Source organism: Channa argus, chromosome 2 (genome assembly GCF_033026475.1).
Source record: "Channa argus isolate prfri chromosome 2, Channa argus male v1.0, whole genome shotgun sequence".
Classification (NCBI taxonomy): Eukaryota; Metazoa; Chordata; class Actinopteri; order Anabantiformes; family Channidae; genus Channa; species Channa argus.
The window spans coordinates 23,020,407-23,043,806 of record NC_090198.1 but is presented as its reverse complement, the minus strand read 5'-3'; the positions used below and the strand labels follow the sequence as shown (position 1 = coordinate 23,043,806).

The window sequence follows — 23,400 nt, the reverse complement described above, 5'->3', positions numbered from 1 at the left end:
ACTCGAGTCCTGCATATGCTTGCTCCTCTCAGCTACTTTTCCTGTGGAGAAGAGCAGGAAGCAGTGATTGAAATTAGAGCCTTTCCATCTGCAACATCCACAAGAGCCCTTATAGTGCAGAGTGCCCATGACCAGAAAACCAAAGAAAGAACAAATCAAAACCCATTGATTCATCCTTTTAATCAGTTGGAACATATCAACAGCTGGATACACGGATACATGAACTGATTGAATTGTTTAAGTAGAATAGATCATTTAAATTGGTCAGAAAATGACGTCACCTTTGTCAATCTCCCCCCAATTCTAGCAACCAATAAATATGTAAAAACACAGAATAATGCAGGGAGAAAAAAAGCTTTTTTAATAGCAGGTTATGATATGATGTCCTTTCTGCCATGAGGTATATATTTTAAACACAAGGTGGCAATACAACCCCAAGATGTTATTTCAGCATGTCAGTTGTTTCTACCAGAAAAAAGGGAAATATACTACACAGTAAATGCTGCTAACATAAACCATCTGACTTCTGTACGAATCACAGAATTCAGCAGTATTTACCACCAGGTGTTTATGGGCATGGGACAGCAATACACACAATGCTGTCACATGTGCTGGGAGAGATATTATGCAATGATGACAAACAACAACCTGCAACAATGTTAGTGTGATTAAAAAAAAAAAAATGTGTGTAATGAAATATAAAGTCAGGTCTATGTCTCAAAGAAATCTGCATTAGTTTGCAATAACTGTACATAGCAAGTAAAACTGTTTGAAAAGATACCTTTATCTCAGGTTTTGACCAAAAGTGCATTAAAGCCATTAACAATTTCAGTGCCATGTCAGAACTGAAGTTGTGGAGGCAATTATGACCAGACAGAATAATAAACTCTTATGAGACAGCATATTGTATCTGTGGGAATACGAAGCCTTCAGATAAACCTCATTCCCCATGACTGGACTGCTTGTCATTTCTACCTCAAGGAGAGCTGAGGCTGCTAATGCACAACACTCCAGTGTCCTGGGAGAGCTACTCTGCAAAAAATCTCAAACGGCTGGAAAAACACTCAGGGATGCTGCAGGTATAAACCTGATCCCTGACTAGTGGTTCGAGTTACTTGAAAAGGTCGTTTACTCGTGGAGTGCGTATTCAGTATTTGTTTTACGTAGAAGGACATTAAAATCAAATTCCTTTGTTTGCAGGCACGTAGGGACACAACAATAGCAGAGACACACCCGCATCCGCAGAACCAATGTCAATTTTTCTGTCTGCAGAGTGAATCCCAAGTGGATGTTGCAGTTTTGACAGCTGGCTAAGAGGTTCACTGAAAACCCTCACCTCTCAATAAAAACATTCCCAACCTTAAGTTTTTCTCAAGGACTTGGACCCATGACAGCATCAAACTCACTCATTAAATAAAGTCTGAATCTCTTTCCTGGGAAGTCATGTTTCTGGGCCTGGGTCTTTGCGTCTTAAAACATAAATATATGTTAAAATACCCCAAATGTTTCAGTTGCATTACAAATGATGATAAAGAGTTGTTTGTACTTGAATACTTTACATTGCCTTCGCTTCATATTAAAACTGCATACTTATTTGCACTTTCAAACCAATAGTCCTCACATTATTTAACATGCATTATGGAAATGCACCTGTTATTGTTTCTAAGCTTGTTCATTGTTAAACTACTTGTAGTTGCTTCACAGACAAGTTTTCTCCCTCATATATATTTACATATTGCTCTTCCTCCTGTGTTGAAAACAAGAACATCCATTAGATTCTCATCTTCTGATTATTTTCTCCAGCTCCTGTGGCTCAGTCTGTTATCTAACATGCCACTGGTAGGTTGTAATTAGCATAATCCAATTCAAATTATTCAGCATAAGACATCATCAGATAGACAACACTGAATGCAAACATTACAAAATAAGTGACAAACCAAACGTTTGTTTTTAGACGAATGTACTGATAGAGTTTCACTTTCAGGAGTTACACTTGAGACAAAAGTGACTCCTGGGAAAATGTTCCTCCCCTTGATAAAATGCCCAACAACCTTAAAAAATAAACTAAAAAACACAACATTTTTAATGACCTATACAACACAATAGTCTTTTGGGATTTTGTACATCACCACCTACGAGAGATGAAACATCAAATTAAGTTTGCCATTGAATCTCTTAGGTGTCATTAATATAGAATATTAAGTTTGTATTACAACTATACATTAGGAAATAATTCAACTCAATTGGAATTCTTTGTTCTAATGGAATTTAATTTCTTTACAGAGGGCTGTGCAGTTCTACTTTAGACCTGGCTCCTAGTTTTGATAGAGCATCCTACATACAAACCACACTGAACTTTGCCTGACAATGCTGGGCAGCTCTTCACTTTTCCTTTGAGAGATCAACTTAGTTCTTCATTTATGTTTTATGCAGTAAACATGCACAAGCAGCAACAAAAAAAATAAGATATTATTAAACAGTTCTCACTTTGACTTAAAAACTTAATGTCTTAATATTTGTAAATATAAATTTTAGACTATAAGGAGACAATTCAAAGGCATAATGCTTTATTTCAAAGATCACCCATAAACCAATACATTAAATGTTATTTTTTATATTAGTTATTTACAAATATAACAAAATGTACACATACAAAAAGGACCTCATTGAGTCAATTATTGTTCTCGCAATTTAGAGATTTTATATGATGCTAAGCACATTTTTATTTTCATACTTTCTACAAGTTTGTGGGCCACCATTTGACCATATGCAACCCTCAATGATCGTGGCACCAAGCAGAAACCCGGATGCTAAAATTACTTGCATTAAAAGGTTTTAAATTCAGCTTCTGTTGAATGTTTTTGTGGAAAAGTTACACTTGATTAACTTTGAATCTAACTTCAACCATCACCATGACACTAAACTGTTTTGAGACAAACATGACATGCTCAGTGCCAAACATAATTCATATTGTAAGATACTGTGGGAAAGATCAGGGCATATGGTCCTAAAATAAATGCAGGCTCAGAAGTTACCCAAGTTATCTCTTGCCAGCACAAATATGGTGACCTTTCTACAGAGTAACGGCTTAATTACTTTCCTCTGTGCACACTGAAATGTTGTGACTTGAAATTTAACTCTCCCAGCTGTTATATGCCAAGGTCTTCAATGCGCAGTCTACATTTAGGAGTTAGATCAAGTCCATCAAAATGCTTGTAATCAATATTGCTTTTAATTCACAAATGTCTCATTTGAACCGACGTCTAAATATCAGTTTCTTGTGATGAGTTATTCGATGAACCTCAGATGTTTGAATTGAAACATGTTGAGCCAAGTCTATATTTTCAGACACTTTTAAAACACTGATTATAGCTGTATGCAGAATACTGGTAGGCATTTCTGGGGCAAAGACAAGGTGGATGGCTAACTATAAAACAACTAAAAAGGAGGTTAAGACATTACTTCTGGCAGTAAACCAAACAGTGGCAACACTGTGGATATGAGTAAAACAAAAACTCCAAATAAGTTTTAAATTGAGCTTGCTTTTACACTGAACATTGATAAAACCATCTTCACCTCAGTATTGGCCCCATTTGCACTGTAACCTATACGACCAATTACTTCATTTCTTAGCCTTAACTTTTGGTAGAGATATAGGAATAACCTGCCTTCAGTTGACCAGCCCAGCAAGAAACTATAACAACAATAAAGAGGTAAGTGACCACATCCTTTACCGTGCCAATCGTGCTCCTCAGATGTCGAGTCCTAAGCCATGGACAACAGGGTGCAGGTGGACGATACACTGGCAGAACGTTCATGGACAATGTTGTTGTTATCCACAATTACTGACACAAGCTGTGTGTTCGAGGTGCTGCAGCACCCAATGCTGTCGGCCAGTTTGGGGCAGAGGGCCAGAGCCAATCTCTGAAGGACGAGGTGGAATTTCCTGCGGAAGCTTCGGTTTATCCAGAAGTAGAAGATGCAGTTGAGAAAACCATTGGAGGTTGGCAGCCATACCACCACAAACTCAATCCACTCTGGTAGGCTTCTACCAGAGACTGCTGTGGGGCAGAAAACAGGGGGAATGAGGTAAGTCAAATATCTGTCCCCCCCCTCAAATAAAAAGTCTAGATAAACTGATGTATTTATAAAACTATGATAGATGTAAAATGTAATGTCAACATAACAAGGAAGCAACAAAGCCATTATGCTCTAGATCTTAAAGTACAAAATTAACAGATAGATTGGTGGAGTGGAAGCAATCACATTCAGATAGCAGCAGGCTTTGAAGTTTAAGTTAAGACTGTCAGAGACTTCATTTTGCAGGGATTTTTTATCCATATCAGATGAATTACAGCCCTCTTTGGAAAAAGGTCTTCACTTCTAAAAATATTCGGCTGTGACTCCACTTTCAGTCTTGATTACTCCAAGACAGCACATGGTTGGGGTAAATGAGAAAAAGTCACCAAAAAAAAAAAAAAAAAATAGGTCTGAGTCATAAAACTGGCTTTGAATCAGTATATTCATGCCCAGAATTATAAAAATAACTTTGACAGCTATTTTTCTCAGTACAGTCGCAGCTGAAATTGATGTATGAATTTGTAGATGGGGAAATAGGTCAAATGTACATTTGTTAAGAGTTAATCCTAAATATGCAAATATCTTCTTTGGACTCCTTTGCTACCTTTAAAACCAGACTTAAGCATAGAAATGACTGTAGTTTTAACTTTGCCTTACTTTTCCCTTAGATTTCAAAACATGTGATCCAAACAGATTGAACCTTTGTAATTTTCTACATGTACCTATCCACTGCATAATGTTCCTCTTCAGTGATTGTAAGATCCACTAGGTCAAATTAAATTAGCTTTATTTTGAAAACGATAAACTACCCTGTATTGTACAGCTTGCTACATAACAAATGTGTTGCAAAAACAGGACACATTCACTTCACTACTGTCTAGTTGACTTCACTGTGCTACAGGTAAATAAGATACGCAGGAGGAGCAACCCACACAATTCGGTTCGCATTAATTTGAAGCCTTTTGACTGAATAATGATTTCTTTGTATTCAAAGTATTTTGATTTCTGTTGGATCATAATTTGCAGTTATTAGTACTTTTTCTAATACAATTGTGTTCAGCTTCAAATTAAGGCCCTTCCGTGTCTCAAAGCACTCTTTTTATCCCCATCTGGACACTGCTTACCATTGTAGATCATAGCTGCCATGCAGGGTGTCCAGCAGGTGTAGTAGGCTGCCATCACGGGCACCAGCACTCTGGATGCCACATTGTGTCTGTTGCGGCGCGCATAGTGGTATTTACGCAATTTCAGTCTCTGTCTCTTAGCAGCGCACCAAACTCTCAGGTTTGCGTATGTCATGATGATGGAGCAAGGGAAAAATATAACACAGGTCAGGCTAAGAGAGTATGCCACGTTTGTAGAGTAGGATGGATTGCAGACCAGTGATGCAGTAGAAAAATGAACCTCGATAATGCCATCAGGAAATGATATTGGCGATAGTAAAAAGGGAGGGAAGCACCAGGCGAAGGCAATGAGGAGCAGTGTCCTTTTCCTTGTCATCAGAGAGGAGTACTGCAGCGGGTAAAACACTGCTATGTACCTCTCCAGGCTTATCGTGGCCAGTGTGTACATGCAGGTGGAGTAAACTGTGGCATTGCAAAAGGCCACGACATGACAAAATGCATCTGGCCCCTCAGTGTAGTCCTTTAACAGACTCACCCAGAGATTCAAGGGCATGACCAGCAGTCCAAATGCAGAGTCTGCAGCAGTGAGAGAGAGGAGAAAGTACCGAGAGTTCCTTGACCAACCAGCCACGGAGGATGTAATAACCAGAAGGACTGCAATATTCCCCAAAGTGATCATCACGCCCAAAACGATTATTATGCTTACTTTGATGGACCTGTGAGTCAGCCCCTGCAGACCGTGAGGGTCAACACTTGACAAGTTGGAGTCGCCAGAAGTGAAGTTGAGCATTGTGCACATTTTTCCTTCACAGTGGCATGAGGCAAAACCACCTCAGGTTAGCAAATGATTGATAAAAAAAAAATTGGGGTTTACATGATAGAAAGCGGCGCCGCAGCCTTTTACCTTTTGCCTCAACAATCAGCAAGCGCACCTGTGGCAATTAGTGTTGGGCGGTGACTCATGCTGCTGCAGTGTCGGAGGTTTGGTCTCAGAAGGTTCACACAAAAGACCTGAGCACGCACAAAATATTTCTAAAGACTGAAAACAACCCAATGAACTTAATTCTCCACGTACAGACTGAGATATTTTACTTACTTTGTTAAGAAAATCAAAATTATTAGGTATTTATCTGTTTCTATTTCATTGTATGCACATGAGTTGTTTCACCAACTGGAACAAATATAGGAGACTTGTGAGTTCATGTGTGTGACTTCTTTATATACTTATTAATTTACCATTAAAACATGTGTCCAATGTCTGTCAATAATTTTCCATGTGTCAGAAACACTGGAGTACAGAACGTCCTGTGAAGCAAATGTCCTTACATGATTTCTATTAAGAATATCATTTTAAAGTTTGTTGCTAAATAAAGTGAAAGCAAATGAAAAAAAAGATTACTGCCTGGATGCTCAGCCACAAGTTCCTTCAGGCTCCACGTCTGCCAGCCACCCCAGGTTTCATCACCAGCAATAACAATGAGTCAGACAACAAAAAGGTCCCGTGGATACACAGATATACGTTCTGTCAGCCTGACATTTCACCACCAATCACAGTCCAATTTCCATGATCGCACACCGTCAGCGTTAGGATTTCCTCCGCATCCTTTTTTTCAGTGATGATCTGAAAGTGTTTTTGTTTGCACTGTTGACTGGTAGCTGTCAACTTCACTCCTTCAAAAAAATAAATAAATAAAAATAAAATAAAGCCTACATGACACCAGGGCAATGAAAAGGGCAGGAAAGATTGTCACTGTCCTTTTCCACTCAGGTAACCATCTGTTTGAGTCATTTTATTCTCTCTTCCCAGACTAACAGATCCAAATAGACCCCTATTTTTCTGTAGTCCCAGGGAACCGCGACTGTTTCCCTGAAAGACCATCAAAAAAATCGTACATACCTCAGTGTAAGGAGACAATTTTTACCCTGAGATCAGGAAAATTCATCCTGCTGTATGAACAGGAAATACAACATTTGTAAAAAGAAATGGCACATTACATCACATGTTCATCACCAGAATGAACAAGCATATTTTTCCATTGTCCAGAAAACCTTTAGGTCAACGTAAAATGGATATTTGTGATTTAAAATTCAGGTAATGAAGCTATATTTTCTGCCGAGTGGTACCATGGTCATACAGTGGCTTCAGGTTCATTAATCTTTTATAAGAATTCACTAATAATCTTCATATATGAACAGTGGTGTAGCAGCTATTACAGTGCACCATGGCAGAAACATTCCCTATGAAATGTATACTGCATACACACATAATAGACTATAAATATACAATTACACATTGTACATAGCCCTAAAACACAAAGCCTTTCTGTTCTGCTAAACCACATGGGACCCCCCCAGAGAAGAACCAACAGCTATCTGCTTTTGATATGTGTGTTTCACGCTGTTCTAATGAGCAGATTTCTCTCTATGATATCTAACATGAGACCTGAAGCAGACTCTTGGCCCAGTATTCTCAGCCCCTCCACCAGTTACACTCACAAAGTCGATTGCATGCTCCTTACCTGACTCTGTCACAATTTAAAACGATATGGAAGCACTAGATATTCAAAATTATAATTCTTTGTAAAAGTTCCAACGTATTAACATCAAACCAGTTAGAAATATACTGTAATATATTTACATATTAGATTATAAGTAATAATAAAAAATTACTTACACATTTGCTATAGCAACATCTTTTGTGTTAATCTGAATCTTTATAGTCTGAATACTTCATCATTACACTTTAGTACAGCACTTGACTGAAAGTAATCCCAGTGCCGTCTATTTATTCACTAAAATGTTCCACTTGTGCTCCATCAGTGGTAAAATATTTGCTGTTTGTCCTCATGTCACTACAGCGATGACTGACATTTCATAAGGGGCTTGTCAACAGACAGAAGCTCGCAGCAAAGATTTTGGGGGGGTAATTAAAAGAAAAGTCTAATGCATAATTAAAAATTAAAAATAAAAAATACAGATGTGCACTCTGAGCCATTTTTACATCCCTTTAGTTCATTCGCAAATCCTGCTCCTTTTTTTCTGTGTGGCCTTAGAACATAAAGCTTTTTTATGTGACAGAGAGTGAGTGTTTTGTGTGTGGTTTTATGTTGAGTCTACATGTGTAGGTACAAGCACACACACACACACACACACACACACACACACACACACACACACACACACACACACACACACACACACACACGCACAAGTAGCACTTGCCCAGAGAGTCATGTCGATCCCATGCAGACGTAAGTGAGATAGAGAAGGGACAATTTTGTACATGCTTGCAATTGAATATCCTGTGAGTGGGTGGACTCCTCCATTGGACGCCTACTTTACAGCGTTTCCTGATGTGGAGGAAGGTAGCAATTGATTTGATCTGTCTGTGCATGTGTGCTTGTAAGTGTGTGTGTGTATGTGTGTTTGTCAGTGTTTGTGTAGGCAGCAACACTATCTAATTCTAGGGTTGATGCATGATGTTTAGGAGAGCTAGTATAGTGGGTTTGATGGGTGATTGTGTGAAAACTTGATGTTTGCCTTGACAGTCTGACTAACTGATAACAGGGCTCTGCCAGCAAAGACCGAGCAAACCTGGCAGGTTGGAAGTTATTAAAGCAGTGTCTCAGACGCATCGTCTTTATGCTGAGTCACCACTGTATACTCCCTTTGGACCCAAATAACAAAGAGCATCCTATGCACTGTGCAAAGTGCAAGTGAACTGTTAATACATAGTTGTTAATTGTATATTTAAAAAAGAGAAGAACGAGTGATAAATCAAATCCAAGTTTGAACAACTCCATACAAAAAGTATTCAGATGGCTCTACTACTTTGTAATCCTCCCATTGTTGGACCAAATGCTTTAATTTCAATATTTTATAAATGTGGAAAGCGTGTAAGAGTTTGTCTTCGTCTTACCTTAAAAAAGAAACCAGATGAGAGAAGAAATAGGACAACAGTGCAACAGCTTTAGACAACAGCTTATTGATTCAGTCCAACAATTAACACAAGCTTATCTCAGGGCTTTGCTGAGACACATTTTCTCTTACTAAATGGTGTGAACTGAAAGATAGCAATCTGGTGCTCCACATTCCTAAAAAAAAATCCTGTGTAATTTAAGCAGCACATATTGACCCTGTTACACAATGTTTGTATGTCATGGTGCCTCTGCTTCTCTCCCTTGTGCAAAAATACCTACGCCAAAGCTAGAATTTCACCCTTGCATAAGAACCATTTCCCTTTTTATTTTAAAGGCCTGTGGAATGAATATCATTTAGGATCTTTTTACTCGTGTTTGGGTTTTTCTGAGAATCACTGTTGAATTCAAACAATGTGCCTCACTGTAGCTGATTTCATGCAACAAGGGTCTAATTCTCGGGCATGTATATTACAAAACACGAAACATGTTTTCTTTGTTTCTGACATTATTGGCCAGTAAAACATAATTTCCATTAGAAGTCTGTTTTTGTTATGGACATTTTAATTTGGAGAATGTTTGTTTTGAGCAACCCTGAAGACAGTTAAGTTTACAAGTAAGTAAGTATGTACAATTAAATTGTACAATTATATCAGTATCATGAAAAAAATGTGTACACTTGCAGTAGCGCATGACTTTCGATGACTGTCTGTGTGACTATTGGTATCTGGAGGTCACCGCTACAGTCTAATACGTCTCTATGCCATGGCCTTGCCAGTTTGACTCCACTCACGAGCAAAAAGTGATAAATAAAAAACATAGTACAAATATTTTGGTATCACTCACCAGCTCCTCACAAATTCTTCAAGCCCTCAAATGTAAATTATGTTGGTTTTGATAAAGTTTGGACAAAATTAAGATCAGTTTAATTTATGAGGGTTATTAAACTTAAATTATGTCATATGCAAAATCATACATTCATTTTGTTGCATTTTTCACAAAACTCTATGTAATTTTCTTCAAATGGTTTAGTTTTTTATATTCATCTGCTGATATATCAGGCAGGAGAGGAAAGAGAAATGCCGTTTGCAGAAATCATCCTCCGAACAGTGAAGAGAACATAGGAATCATGCATGCGTCCCTTTTACTTAATACACTGTTGTATGACGGGCTCACAGCTCAGTTCACAAAATAAATGAGTGGCCAGCTTTAGTCAAAGTCTCCTTTATGATTGCTCTCTCTGCAAGCACAGCTGGTGTCTTTCTCTTTTATCAGTTATGGTTCCTATTGGCTGTGCTGAGAAATGTTTATTGTATGACGTCATCTATGTGTGCGTCAAAGCCATGATGCTGAGCAATATGCAGTGAATGACAATGAGCTCACTGAATCCAAACTGTGGCTGAAAAAGCTGCCCTTTGCAGGTATGGCAATAATTTTCTGCTCTGCAACTGTATTTACCTCAGAGAAGGCAGTTTTTTAGCAGCCTAAGATGCTGTTCTTCTACAGCCAACACCGCCACAATAACAAGAACAACTCTGTGGTTTTTTTCTGTTAGTTTTATGCAAAATAGTTCTGTGGCCATTGTCAAACATTTATATTTCTTACAGCCAGTATCGGTTTGCCCAAGACCAACTTGCGATAAAAATGACCCTTGTTTAAATGCAATGACAAGTCTTGTGTGTGAATTGGAAAAAGTTACACACAAAACTTACATCGTTGGGAAAAAACGTCAGTCAGTCTTCAGCTGTGCTCCAAACAGTAAATAATAAAACACATTTGTACATGCCTGTGTTTTACTTAAATAAAATAATATGTTGGAAGCAATCAATACTTATACTGTGTCAAACATTTAGTTGCATATTTTGCATGACAAAAACAATAGATGTACTTAGTCTGGTCTTGAAGGTTTCTCGAGAAGGAGCTATTCTGATAGGAGCAGGAAGACTGTGACACAGGAAGCACAATATGAAACTGCTCAAACACCAAATGACTTCAGGGAAATCATGAATATGTAGGCAGAACCAGCAGACCATACATGATATTTTGGGGTATAGTGTATGGTAAGATGAGACCTGAACAGTTTTCAGGTCAGGATGAGTACTTTAAAATCCTCTGTGGTGTGTGTTGTATTGTGAAGAGATCAGAATAGGGGTAACGTAAAAAAAAAAAAAAGTACTTTTTCTAGTTATGATGTTTGCAACAGTTTTCTGAATGAATTGCAGGCTGTTGATGGACGACTGAGGTAGAACAGAGAAAAGGAAATTGCAATAATCAAGCTTAATGTAAAAAATGGACTTATTCTTTCTATATTGTGGATGTAGTGAAAAGCTATCTTGACAGTAGATCTGCTCTGGGATCTCAGTGACAAAGATGAATCGAATTTAATACCCGAACATTTCCACTGGGTTTAAACTTTTCAAAACTGTGTTGCTCTGAGAAGCTACGGATCCAAGAAAGCAGAGACTGATGTTTTAAATAAAAAGTTAGCTGGTCCAATAATGAACTCTTCAGTTTGATCTGTAAGACATTCAGTTCTTGATTTCAAAGCGGCAAGCTTAGGACTTGGTCAAATCAAAACATATACCTATTAATCAGCAGAGTAATTAAAGAAATATCATTTTTCTGAATAATAACTAATGGTAACAATACATTATATGCAGAGAAGAAGAGGACCAAGAAAGGTGGAAGGAGTATGCAAACTCCATCTATCCATCCATCGATCCATGCATTATCTGTAACTGCTCACCCTGTTTATCATCGCAGGGGTCTGGAGCCTATTCCAGCTGTTATAAGCTGTCCACCCTGGACAGTGTTCCAGTCTAACTCAGGGCCAATACAGACAGACAACGATTCACATTCACACCTACGGGCAATTCAGAGTCACCAATTAACCTGACATGCATGTCTTTGGACTGTGGGAAGAAAGTACCTGGAGGAAACCCACGCATGGAGAACACACAAACTCCACACAGAAAGGTAGCGGCCAGCTAGAGCTCGAACTTGCAACCGTCTGAATATCGATGCAAGTATGCAAACTCTATATTCAAAAGCCAACCTACAAAAAAATAAACAAAAAAAAACTTCACCACCTACAATTAAAACTATCTTAATAGTACTAACTACATGGTCTAAAACTGTGTAATCAAAAAATACAAAAGTACTCAACTAAAGAATCTGTTTTTAAAACAGTATTTAATTTGAGGCAGTTGATAAATACTTAAATCTAGTTTATGGCAAAGAATTTTTAGATTACTAAATAAATAAACAAATTAAATCATTGTTACTATAGATATTCAGTAAACAACAGTAGTTGGTGGAGCTGACTGTCACCACTCAATGCACTGGCAATTGTTTAATTCATAATAATATATAAGGATTTATTAGTTGATACTTTTTTACTTTTGGGAGAACCTACAGCTGTAAAAAGTAACCAGTAACTAAAGCTGTGAAGGAAAAAGTATATAGTAAAAATATAAATGAGTAAAATGATATGGAAATACTCCAGTAAAATTAAAGTATCACAACATTTTAATTAAATACAATTCCTGAGTAAAAGTACTTACCACTTCTAGTAAGTAACTAACTAAACTTACTTCAAACCCGGAAACCACCATTTTAACCCTAAAAAAGCCTTTTGATGCGTCTAGTTTATCGACAAAATAAAACTTACAGTCAACACACACAGTTCATAGGCAACTGTGCATGTTCAGCGAGGCATGTTGAAGTGGCTCATACAGAGCAGTTTATTTCATGTTCTGAAGGTCACACAAAATGATTAAAAGAAGAATCTGTGCAATGGATGCCTAGTCAACTTTTATCTTCAGCTGCAGGACTGCTGTCAAGCTTAATAATGAGCACTTATTAAATCCGTCTGCTGGGTAAAATCACTTTATTTACCATGCTATCTGAAAATCATATTGCAGTGGCCAGAGATGAAATCTCGCTGGGGAAAACAAAAGCACATTTAAAAGACCAATGAATGAGCAGAAGAAGGCTCGTCTGCCAGCACTCGCCTTGAGCTCCACACTCTGATAAGAAGCTTCATCTGTGGGCTCCGAAGGAGAAATGTTGTTTGCTTTACTACCTGATAGTATGGTTCTAGTCATTATCAAGACTCCATAACAGTGTTTGTCAGACAATACGGCTTTTATTGCACATAACATTTCAAAGGTAATTTTTTTCCACACTGCTGTCAGAACTAGTACATTGTAATAGTCGTGGCTTAATGGCAAAGATGGCAATTATGCAAATTTTTATTCACTTCAAGTTTAGGGTTGTAAAACACAAATCAAGGCTTTTTTTGTTCCAACAGAAAGTCATGTTCGTGTATAATCACTAGAGGCAACGCAGATAATTTCTAGTGCCCATAACTTTGAAAAGACATTTTGAGCTTGCTCGATATTTAGCTCAAATGCTTGAATCAGCAAAGGGGGCTGGCAGGTCACAGTCCTGCCCCTTGTTCACTTTTTGACCATTTTCTTTCCTTCTTCTCACACTCCAGCCCTCAGTCTGACCTCTTTAATCACCTGTCTCACACATATACACCACTCTCCTCCACTCTGCTCTGTCTTTTTTTTTTTTTCTTGTCCTTTTGGCTTATCCTGTGAGTTTAGGGTCGCCACAGCGATTCTAAACTCTCACTCGCCTGTGTCAGCTCAAGAAGCCTGCTTCAGAACTCAGCTTTGTTTCCATATCACTAGCATACAATAACTGTAAATGTATTTTTTTTGTCTGTTGTCACCTTTGCGAGAAACTGATCTACAGTGCTAAATCACCCGCTAATCACTATTCTTCCAACAAGTCCTCCAACTTTAATGCCTACCAAGGACATTTGTCCCTATACTTCCATCGCAGTGAACCATTTGTTGAAATGGTTCCGCCTCATACAGAGGCAGGCACCTGTTGAAATTATGCTCCTTTTGGTTTCACACTAACAAAATGGTGAATATTATTGCAACAGTTTCACGGTTGTTTTTTGCTGTTAATGCATCATTTGAACTTTGCGCACACAGCAGTTTGGTTTGGGTTAGACACAAAAACATCGGGGTCAGGTTAGGTTTGGGTAACCAAAAAGAAATAACATTTAAGCTAATATATAAATAATATAAGATATAAATTACTTCCTTACTTCCTGCGGCAACAACAACAAAAGTTTTTTTATACAAACCTTGTTGCAAATCTTTGCTTTTTTTTGGTTCTTCAAACCTGCTTGAGAATTGGATTACAAAAGCTATATTTTATCATCTGGGATAACTGCACACTCTCATGGTGGTTATTTATAGACACTGAAAACCATGATCAGCATGTTTCCTATTGGCTATGTGCTAATGATGAAAGACAGAAAGAGAGAGAAATTTAAAAAGGAGTGACAGAAAGGGGTGAGAAGAAGAGAGTGAGAGAATGCATTTTTAGTGTGGCTAATGAGGATTTAAAGATGCTGCAAAAATGCAAAAAGACAAAGACAAAAAGTGTCTGACAAATTAAGTGGGAATTCTTACTGGCACCACAGTTGCTGATCTGACTGTGAATCATTTGTATAATCTGTGTCAGAGCAAGTAGCCTAAAAACTACAAGGACTTTGGAACAAGTGAAAAGAGCTGCAAGAATATTCTGCAAACTAGTGTCCGTGTATTAATCTATACACGCATTAATAGTGGAGAATTGTGGATGAAATTCCTTTGTTGTGAAAGTCAGACTGCTGCCGGTAACAGATTAACATGGTATGCATGTTTTCGACCCACATATTGTTGCACAGTGCAAAACTTTATAAACTGCATAAATAATCTTTTTTATCATCCCCTAATTTCAATGGTTTGCTCATCTAAGAAGATCACATCAGTAGTTGGATGGACTTCCTGGTTCAACACCTTTCAAATCTGAGAGGTTTTCTTGTTTACACTGCTGAAAAGAGACAAGTTCAACATGACTTTGGAATAACATGCAGATCTGGAATTATGTTTAATCATCACCAAAATTATCCTGTTAACCTGTTAATCCACACACAAAGAGCTGGGACCAGGTCTCTAGTCTGTGTTACTGTTTGCTTGTTTCTGCACCCTGACTAGTTACTAGACCTCAAGCCTGTATTTTCCTGTCAGCATTTTTACCAGTTCAACATCCTCTATAATGTCCTGAATACTTACCCTGGCAGACGTTAACTTCTTGCCTTATACCTTGTATCTCCCATATTTGCAGACTTTGTACTGGACTTTTTGCACACTACCATCTCTATCTGTGGGTCCTGCATTTGTGACCTCCATTTAACACAAACAGAAGCATTAAGAAGAGGTCATGAGCACTTGAATAACTGCTGGTTCTGAATACTGAAACACATTTATCACTACTTTGCTCTGTTATAAGTCATTTTAGCACTACTACTATCTCACAAACTACGAATAGCTTTGGCACATCTTACACATGTACACATTTCATTTTGATTAATTTAACATCAAAATTGATGCCAGTAAAATGCGGCATGTTGAGTATCACAGGCTATATCAGGATTGTGGTAAGTCACGGAGTGAACCTCCTCTTCAGCACACTTTTTTACATGTGATGACTCATTTTGAATCAAATGACTTCCACCATGTTAAAAACACTGTAGGCTACTTGGACACAATGGTGCTTTGAGCTGAATGGTCTTGTCAGCACACTCACAATGATGACATGTCAACCAGTCACGATCACCATGTATGTACTCATGTATGTGTTAGAGGAAAAGTAAAAAGGATTCATCTTGTGGAGGATCAAAGGCTGACCTTTATCTCTACAGGCATGCGGTTAGTATGGACAATACAATTACTTGAAGCATGGTTTTCAGTATTGCATATCACTATTTCCTTTCAGTTGGTTCCATAAAGGGTTAGCACTCAAACAACAACTATCACATATGTAACTGAGCAGCCAGTTACCTCATTGGCCACTTGTGAAATATTAAAGATTTGGTGTTCAACCAGTCATCCTACAAACTACTATTGTTGAATAATACAGCATTCACTGAGAACATAGTGAAGCCTTCTCATCCCTCCACCACTTCCCAATGATCTACACCCATTCGTCCTCTGGATCCACTGCTGTTCATCTAAGTAGGGACAGGTGTTTGAAGAAGAAACCCCTGGGATGGCATCTTCATATAAGGCCTGTTTACTCTTCACATCTTGGTGCCTTGTTCTTGATCCCTGTGTAGCTGATGCCTGCATGTTAAAAATAGGGAACGATGGATTTATGCTATTCACACATTACAAAATGCTGCATATTCTGTCACAAAATATAGAATAAAAAGAAGACTGGCACTGGTCCATTAACATAGAATTAATACTCATTCACGTGACCGTACACTGTATTTACAGAATGCCAGCTATAAGTACTGTAGTTCATCAGATTAATAGTTTTTGTTTGATCTGCCATGTTGATTTTTGCCATTCTTCTTCTCTCCTCCACCTTTTCATAAACCACAGTGTCATTTTTTCCAGGTTGCACAAAACCAAAGTAGAACCCATCTACAACCAGCTCCTGAGTGAACAGCCTGTCCTTTGTTTGCTGGGGCCCCAGTGAGTCACTTGGTGTTCCATCCAGCAAAAGTGCTGGTAAAGAAATATTTTCACCTTGTACAGTCACTGTAGGAATAATTAAATATTTCATAATTCATAATTTAACATTTTTCTCCCTGGGTATCATGACGATGTCTCTGTACACCAGGCTACAGAGTGTTCTTGTGGCACTGCCTGAAAACCCCATTTTATTTTACTTTGACATGAATGTATAATATTGATCAATGGATTTTTATACTGATGTGAAAGCCTTGATTTTCCATCATGCATGAAATTATAAGAGAACTTTCTTTTCTTATTTTAGTGAATTTAGAGAAAAACAAGAGAATGTTTGGGTCTCAAACCAATTTAGAATGATCACACACTAAGAACTGTGTGTATGTAGACATATTAAATTACTTATCATTTTAGCTTTCTCAAAGGTATCTGAGCAAACATTCACTCAAGGACGAACACAGTCTGTGTTTGCTCAAACGTCTTCCAGGTTTTTTAAGTCGAAGGCTTTACTGCACGGGGAGCTTGATTTATTTCAGATTTTTTTTCATGGCATACCTGAATCACCTTTACATGCAAAGACTTTTTTCTAGGTAATTTTAATTCTTTGAATCCACATTGAAGAGATGCATATTATATAGTATAATGTGAAAAATGGCATTGTGTTTGGCGACCAAGGTTTCAGATGCAAAAAGTCCCAATGATTTGTCCATTAGAAAAAAAGTACTTCCGTTAATAAAATGTCCTTCTTTTCAACAACCACTTACTTAAAGATTGTGAGAAAAGCCAAAGGCTGGGTCAGGTCAAGAGCAGTACTGTTTTGACTGTTAGACCGTGAAAAAGTAGTAAAAAGAAACTAGTTCTGAAGACTTTCCTTAGTAACAAACATTAACTAAAGAAATCAAAACACAGTCTTACATCCAAAACAACAGACAATTTACTTTCCAATTTCTTTCTTATGTATTGTACTGTACAGTACTGTATCATGTACTGGTAATGTACAGGTCTCCCACAGTTCAGGCTGATGTTACAACAATGAGTCCATCAATGAGTAGTTAGCACAGCAGTACTGTGGCAGCCGTGGTGATAATGAATATGGATGTTGGCAGCATCACTTTCATCAAATGGAAGCTTCAGTATGGACACAGTGATTCAGAGTGAGAAATGCATTTTTTGGCTCCAGCTACATCCCATGTGTCACAGACTTGACAGCTCTCTTTCATCCCCTCCATTTACTGTCATTTCCCCTTTTCTAACACCTGTGATTCATCAGAGTTGTGGTGGCGAAAAAGATTCTGATATTATACAGAAAAGTGTATGGTTTATTTAATGTGCTGATTAGATCGAGAGAAAGGAAAAAGAGCTACTATACAAAACATTAAAGTGAGCAGTTTGATCATGAAGGTAATTACAATGGTAAAACACTTGTTTACTTGCAGAACAATGTGACAAACAAAGTAAAAAACGGCTGGCATAGTTAAAGCCTCATGTAGCTACAACTACCACAGCTTCACCTGTTGTACTGTAGGTTTGTCTGAATTAAAGTACTGAGTCTTTTTGTCTGTCCTGTGTCATTGCCCTCAAATAGATATTCCTCATACATCCCAGTTAATCGTTGGACAATTTACAGTCATAGCTCTAATGTGAGATATGTTTGTTGTTAAATGTCCTTTTCAATCTCGTAACATGTTTATTTCTAAAAGCCAGTATCAATCCAAGCAAATCAACTGGTAATTGAATACTACAATAGAGCAGGTAACATCTTATCATGTGTTATCTGCAGAGCTGAGGTGGACTCATTTAGGACATCTGAGTGCCCACAGATGTCATGTCCAATTAGACTGTAAGCAGAAACGAATGAATCTGCCTCTGTCTCTGATTGCGGACAGAAAAACAACAAGCGTGCAAACATCCTCATTTTTTGCTTATAGAAAGAAAATGTTCATCTAGCTTTTATTGTTTTTTTTATGATAGGTATATTGGTAAGTTTATGTTTACATACGTGTGTGTATACTTCCTATTTGAAGATTCTTTTAAAATGATGTAGTAAGATGTAGAAGGACAAGTAAGAGAAGGCTTGTAGATGAATGTAAGAGGGCTTAAATGCTGCGTCTAGAGAAGCTTGAGATGCAATTTCACGCAATTACTGTGAAACAACCAACAAATCAAATCATATGCTGCCACATACAGTGACAGAACATAATATTGATCATCTGGAAAATAGAAAAAGAATCATTTCAAGGAGTAAATATTAAATTTGTTCCTTCACAGGAAAGATGTCTTTATTGGGTAGACCAGATAAAATATAAATTTTGCAATCAGTGCTGGAAGTTCAAGTATTTCCCACAAAATAATATCTCAAAACATTTAGTGGCTCAACGGCAGGTCTAATAAATAAAAGTTATAACCCACTGCTGTCAAGTAAACTGATTGCATTATTCATTTTTTCACAGTAGAATAACAAGACCTTGGTTACATTACTGGTCGCTGGAGCTTATGGGAAATAAATCATATCATCATTAAATCATGATATAACATAGTGATAATTATAGTAAAACAGAGTCCACCCTAAAAAAGTAGGAAGGACTTTGAGATTGATTGTGGAAAGAGACTTGAATGGGAATGACAAGAATGTGAGAGATGGAGCTGTCTGCCAGTGACCAATGACTGAATGATGATGCAGTAACCCTAATTATCCGACAACTCGTTTAGTCTGACAATGATTCACAGCCTCTAGAAAAATGAGGTATCCAAGGAGAAACTCAGTAACACACACACACAGACACACACAGACACACACACAAAGCACAATGTCATAAAATTATACTATTATTGATGAGTATTTATGCTCCAGTCTATAAAGATTTCTTTTAGTTTCTTTGTGTTTCCTTCTTTTCATACATTAGAACTGAGTAGGAATGATCATTAATTAACTGGGCAAATAATTAAAAATGTTTTAATTATTTTAAATTTCTTAAATTAAAATCCCAAGACACAATTCCAAATGCAAAACATGAAATGTATGATTGATGAAAAGTCGAGTCAGCAAATTGTTATGCAAAAACTACTGTACACAGTTTCCTTCATACACAATAATTTCATTGAGGTATTGTAGCAGCATGGAAATAGCCGTGCATCATTAACCTTGACCATGGTTGGCAGTTATTTTCATTGACAATGAGTAATATTCTCCATTTTTAATAGGCCGAATGACTGATTACAACATTGAAGACGTGTGATTGAATTGAAGACAATAGTATGTTTGAAATATCATTACTATCCACTTATCACTGCTTCAAAGAGTACCTTTGTAGAATAAGTAAGAATACTTTTTCTCTCCTCTTAGTTTTATTCTTAGTAAGTCAAATCCATACTGTATGCATGGACAGAGAATTTTTAATTTTCCTTTCAGAAAGAACAGAGCACTGTCTTAGTTGGGGTATGAGGGGGCCAACAATTTTTGCTTTGTCTGTATCTACTCTGTCAGTCCAAATATATTCCACATCTGTCTCAGTTGGCATAATCTTGACGCAATCCCTTCAGACAAAATCTGTGGTGGTGATAAAGCGTCAGTCAAACATTTTAAAATGTCAGACACATCAATATGAGGCAAGGCGTAGGTGGAGGTCTGTTTGTGCCAGGGGGAGTATAATAGAAAGAACTTTAGGGATGGATTTTTTTCAACAATTGGAGACACATCACAGTGCCCACTAAGACCACTAAGCCTTGGCCTAAATATCACAGAAACAAAAAGGGGAAAGGAAAGAAGCAGTGTAATAGATTGGTAGGGAGTTATGACCTTTTACTAATCACATAAATGGCACATATTTAACTGAAAATATAGGCTTGTTTTAGTCTTGCTTTTATAGTATGTTAGTTATATAGATACAGAAAATACAACCCAATAAAACAAACATGAACACAATTATTAATACCTAATCAACCCATATCAGCCATGTTGGGAAAGTGTCCACTACTGCAGGACAATGCTGCCCTGTTCAAAACGCCATCTTATTAAAAGAAATATGTCCCCATGAGATGTAATTCGATTTCTCATTCACAATTGGTTAGTATTGGCAGGGGCAGGAAAAAAAAAATTGTTAATGTTATGAAAAGAAAAAAAGCCTGTTAAGTAGTTACGGACCCATTCAAGCAACACAGACCTTCTCCTCCATTTCTGCCTTTCCCTACGACAAACACAACCTCAAGAAGTGCTGCTCAGGTAAATATGAGCATAGGCTATTATCTGCATGTGAAGAAATGACAGATGCTGTCTCATGTTCAGGTGTTGCAATTTCTTTCCACACAAACAAAGATTTAGTTTCTGTCTCATACCTACTCATACGTCCTGACCTTCAGGCCTTTCTGGAGCTCAGAGCCTTGTTTATTTGACTGTGGCATCCTTCGGGTTGTTCAAGGCTGTGTCAGCTTTTCGATTTCTTCCTTCCCTTGTTTTATTTCAGACGCCTCTCGTATTTTGACTTTTTCTCAATATCTTCCTGGTCTCTCAGGCTTATCTTCATCTAATCTAATGAAACTCTCATGTTGGAGCATATATTCTACATCCACCAGAAAGTGTTTAAGTGCCTCTGCCTCCCTCCAGGGATTCGGCCGTCTGTCTCTCTCCTGCCTGTCAAGGTCTCTTTCTTGAGCTCATTTTTCAAGTGATCCAGTATCCACCATCCAGATCCACCATATTTCTCCTTTCCCATCAAAACAGAGTTAAACACTTTTGCCTCCTTTCCTCACAGGTGCTGTTGTTCTCAGTGCTTTGGACTTTCAGCCTTTAACTTCTCTTTTTTAACAGTGCCCACCCTCTCCACGCTACAGTCCCTGAGCTTTCTTGTAGGCACTGAAGGACCTCTTGATATTTGCCTTGTCCTCCAAGTTTGACTGGGTTATTCAGTCTCTTTTTTCTGAGGTTGCTGCCTAGAGGTTTTTCTCTCTGCTGAAAGCTCTGCCTGCTTTCAGAGAGGCTGTAATAAACACAAGAAAGGATGCTTTTTTTTTTTTTAATTGGGATCAATTTATTTCCACAGTTTCTAAAATGTTCTTGTTTCACCTCCTTTCACCTAACTCATTAAAAACATTTGTCAGTCAGCATTTCTTTCATTAGTCGACGATTTAACCATAAATAATTGGTGAGCATGCATACAACTACCAACGCAATCCTCCCACTTTTTCCAGGCTCGGGACCGGCACCAGGGTCGCCCTTTGAGTCTGGGGGGGAAGCGGGATTCTGCATCCCAGCCCCAGCCACCAGGGCCCCCTATGAAATATCTGCTGACTATGTCGGCATTTGTTCTGTTTGCCTTGCTGTTATTGACACATCGAAAGTTGCATCTTATAAGCTGATCATGTTTTAACGACAATGTCTCATAGGAAATATTCATTAAAGGCAATAAAATTCAAAACTTCAAAAACAACTCTTGTGCCATTCGCTGACATGTGCAAAACAGACTGAAAAGCCAAATGCTGGCACCATAGAGTATTTGCGACAAGACCACTGTGATACGGACATCGCTTAAACAAACCTTTGTAATCTATCTTTGCACTAGACAAGCATATTCCCAAAAAATGTCAGATGTGCCTGTACGACTTGGAATATCAGGTTACTGTATAAAATTATTTTCTTACAGAACAGTCCTCTGTTTGTTTTAAGGTAATTTACCTGTTACACAGGAGAAGCAAAAACAGTATGAATCTCTGTGTTAACAAAGTGTTTCTTTTCTTTGGCTCATCCATCAGTTCAAACATTTTTCTCTTACATGGCTCTTTGATGGCAGGATGGTAAACCTCACAGCAAGTCACTGGAGATCAAAGGTATTCATTTCAAGGTACTGCTCCTTTACTTACAGAATTTATATTTGTAAGAATTTAGGCATCTTTATTTTGAGACGTTTGACTTTGTAGATGTTGAGAGGAAATGTAGAGTGTAGCGCATGATCACTGAAAGAAATATGATCATTTTCAAATATCCATTGTTAAACCACTGAAAGTTATGCAAGTATAGCACTGTTGTGCCTAAAGGATTTGTCAAATACAAAAAAAATTCATATTCTGCCTCTTAAAGTTCTGTGTGGCTTTTGTGATTTCAAACAACCCAACACAGAGCTCATTCTGATTCTCACAAGTACCTCATAATTAATAATGCACACTCCGAAATGGAGGAATAAGAAGTACAGAACACAGCGGACTTCCCACCCTGAAGTTTTGTTATTCACAGGTTGCTGAGGAGTGTTTATCCTGGTGATCTTTTTGACCGAGGGTGGACCTTGTGCCAGCTGGCTTCTGCTTTGTCACTGTGACTCCTCGCTGACCTCAAACTGCTTGTCACATTAAATAAATAAACGAACAAATAAATAAATAACATGTATTGACTTAATGCAGCCTGTGGACGCTTATCATTGGTGCTGAAAGGACGGACATAAATTACAGACTGAGGCCTTAATTAAATATGATGTATACTTAATTTTACTCCTTTTATAAGCATATACCATATACTGCAAACAGTTTTACACTTGCATACATTACCGACTTTCTACAGAGCCATTATTCATTTCAGCAAACTGCCACACTAAACCAATTTGAAGAGACACTGCACTTGCATAAGATAAGCAATTCATCACTGTGAACAATTTGTTGTTTTTATTCTTTTGTTACATTCCCAGTGAGTAGCGACGAAGTTTTGTGTTGTCCGCATGCTGAGCAGAAAGGCGTTGTTCACATTAACAG

General features: G+C 37.8%; 1 protein-coding gene across 1 annotated transcript; it reads right to left on the bottom strand.

The window, feature by feature from the left end:
- Positions 1–3,704: 3,704 nt before the first annotated feature.
- On the bottom strand, positions 3,705–5,994 carry zgc:162592 (uncharacterized protein LOC561993 homolog). Its single transcript, XM_067493064.1, has 2 exons — positions 5,205–5,994; positions 3,705–4,061 (listed from the first exon to the last, which is right to left on the bottom strand). Exons 1-2 carry the CDS (start codon positions 5,992–5,994, stop codon positions 3,766–3,768), a joined length of 1,086 nt encoding a protein of 361 aa, XP_067349165.1. The 3' UTR covers positions 3,705–3,765.
- Between the last annotated feature and the right edge of the window lie 17,406 nt (positions 5,995–23,400).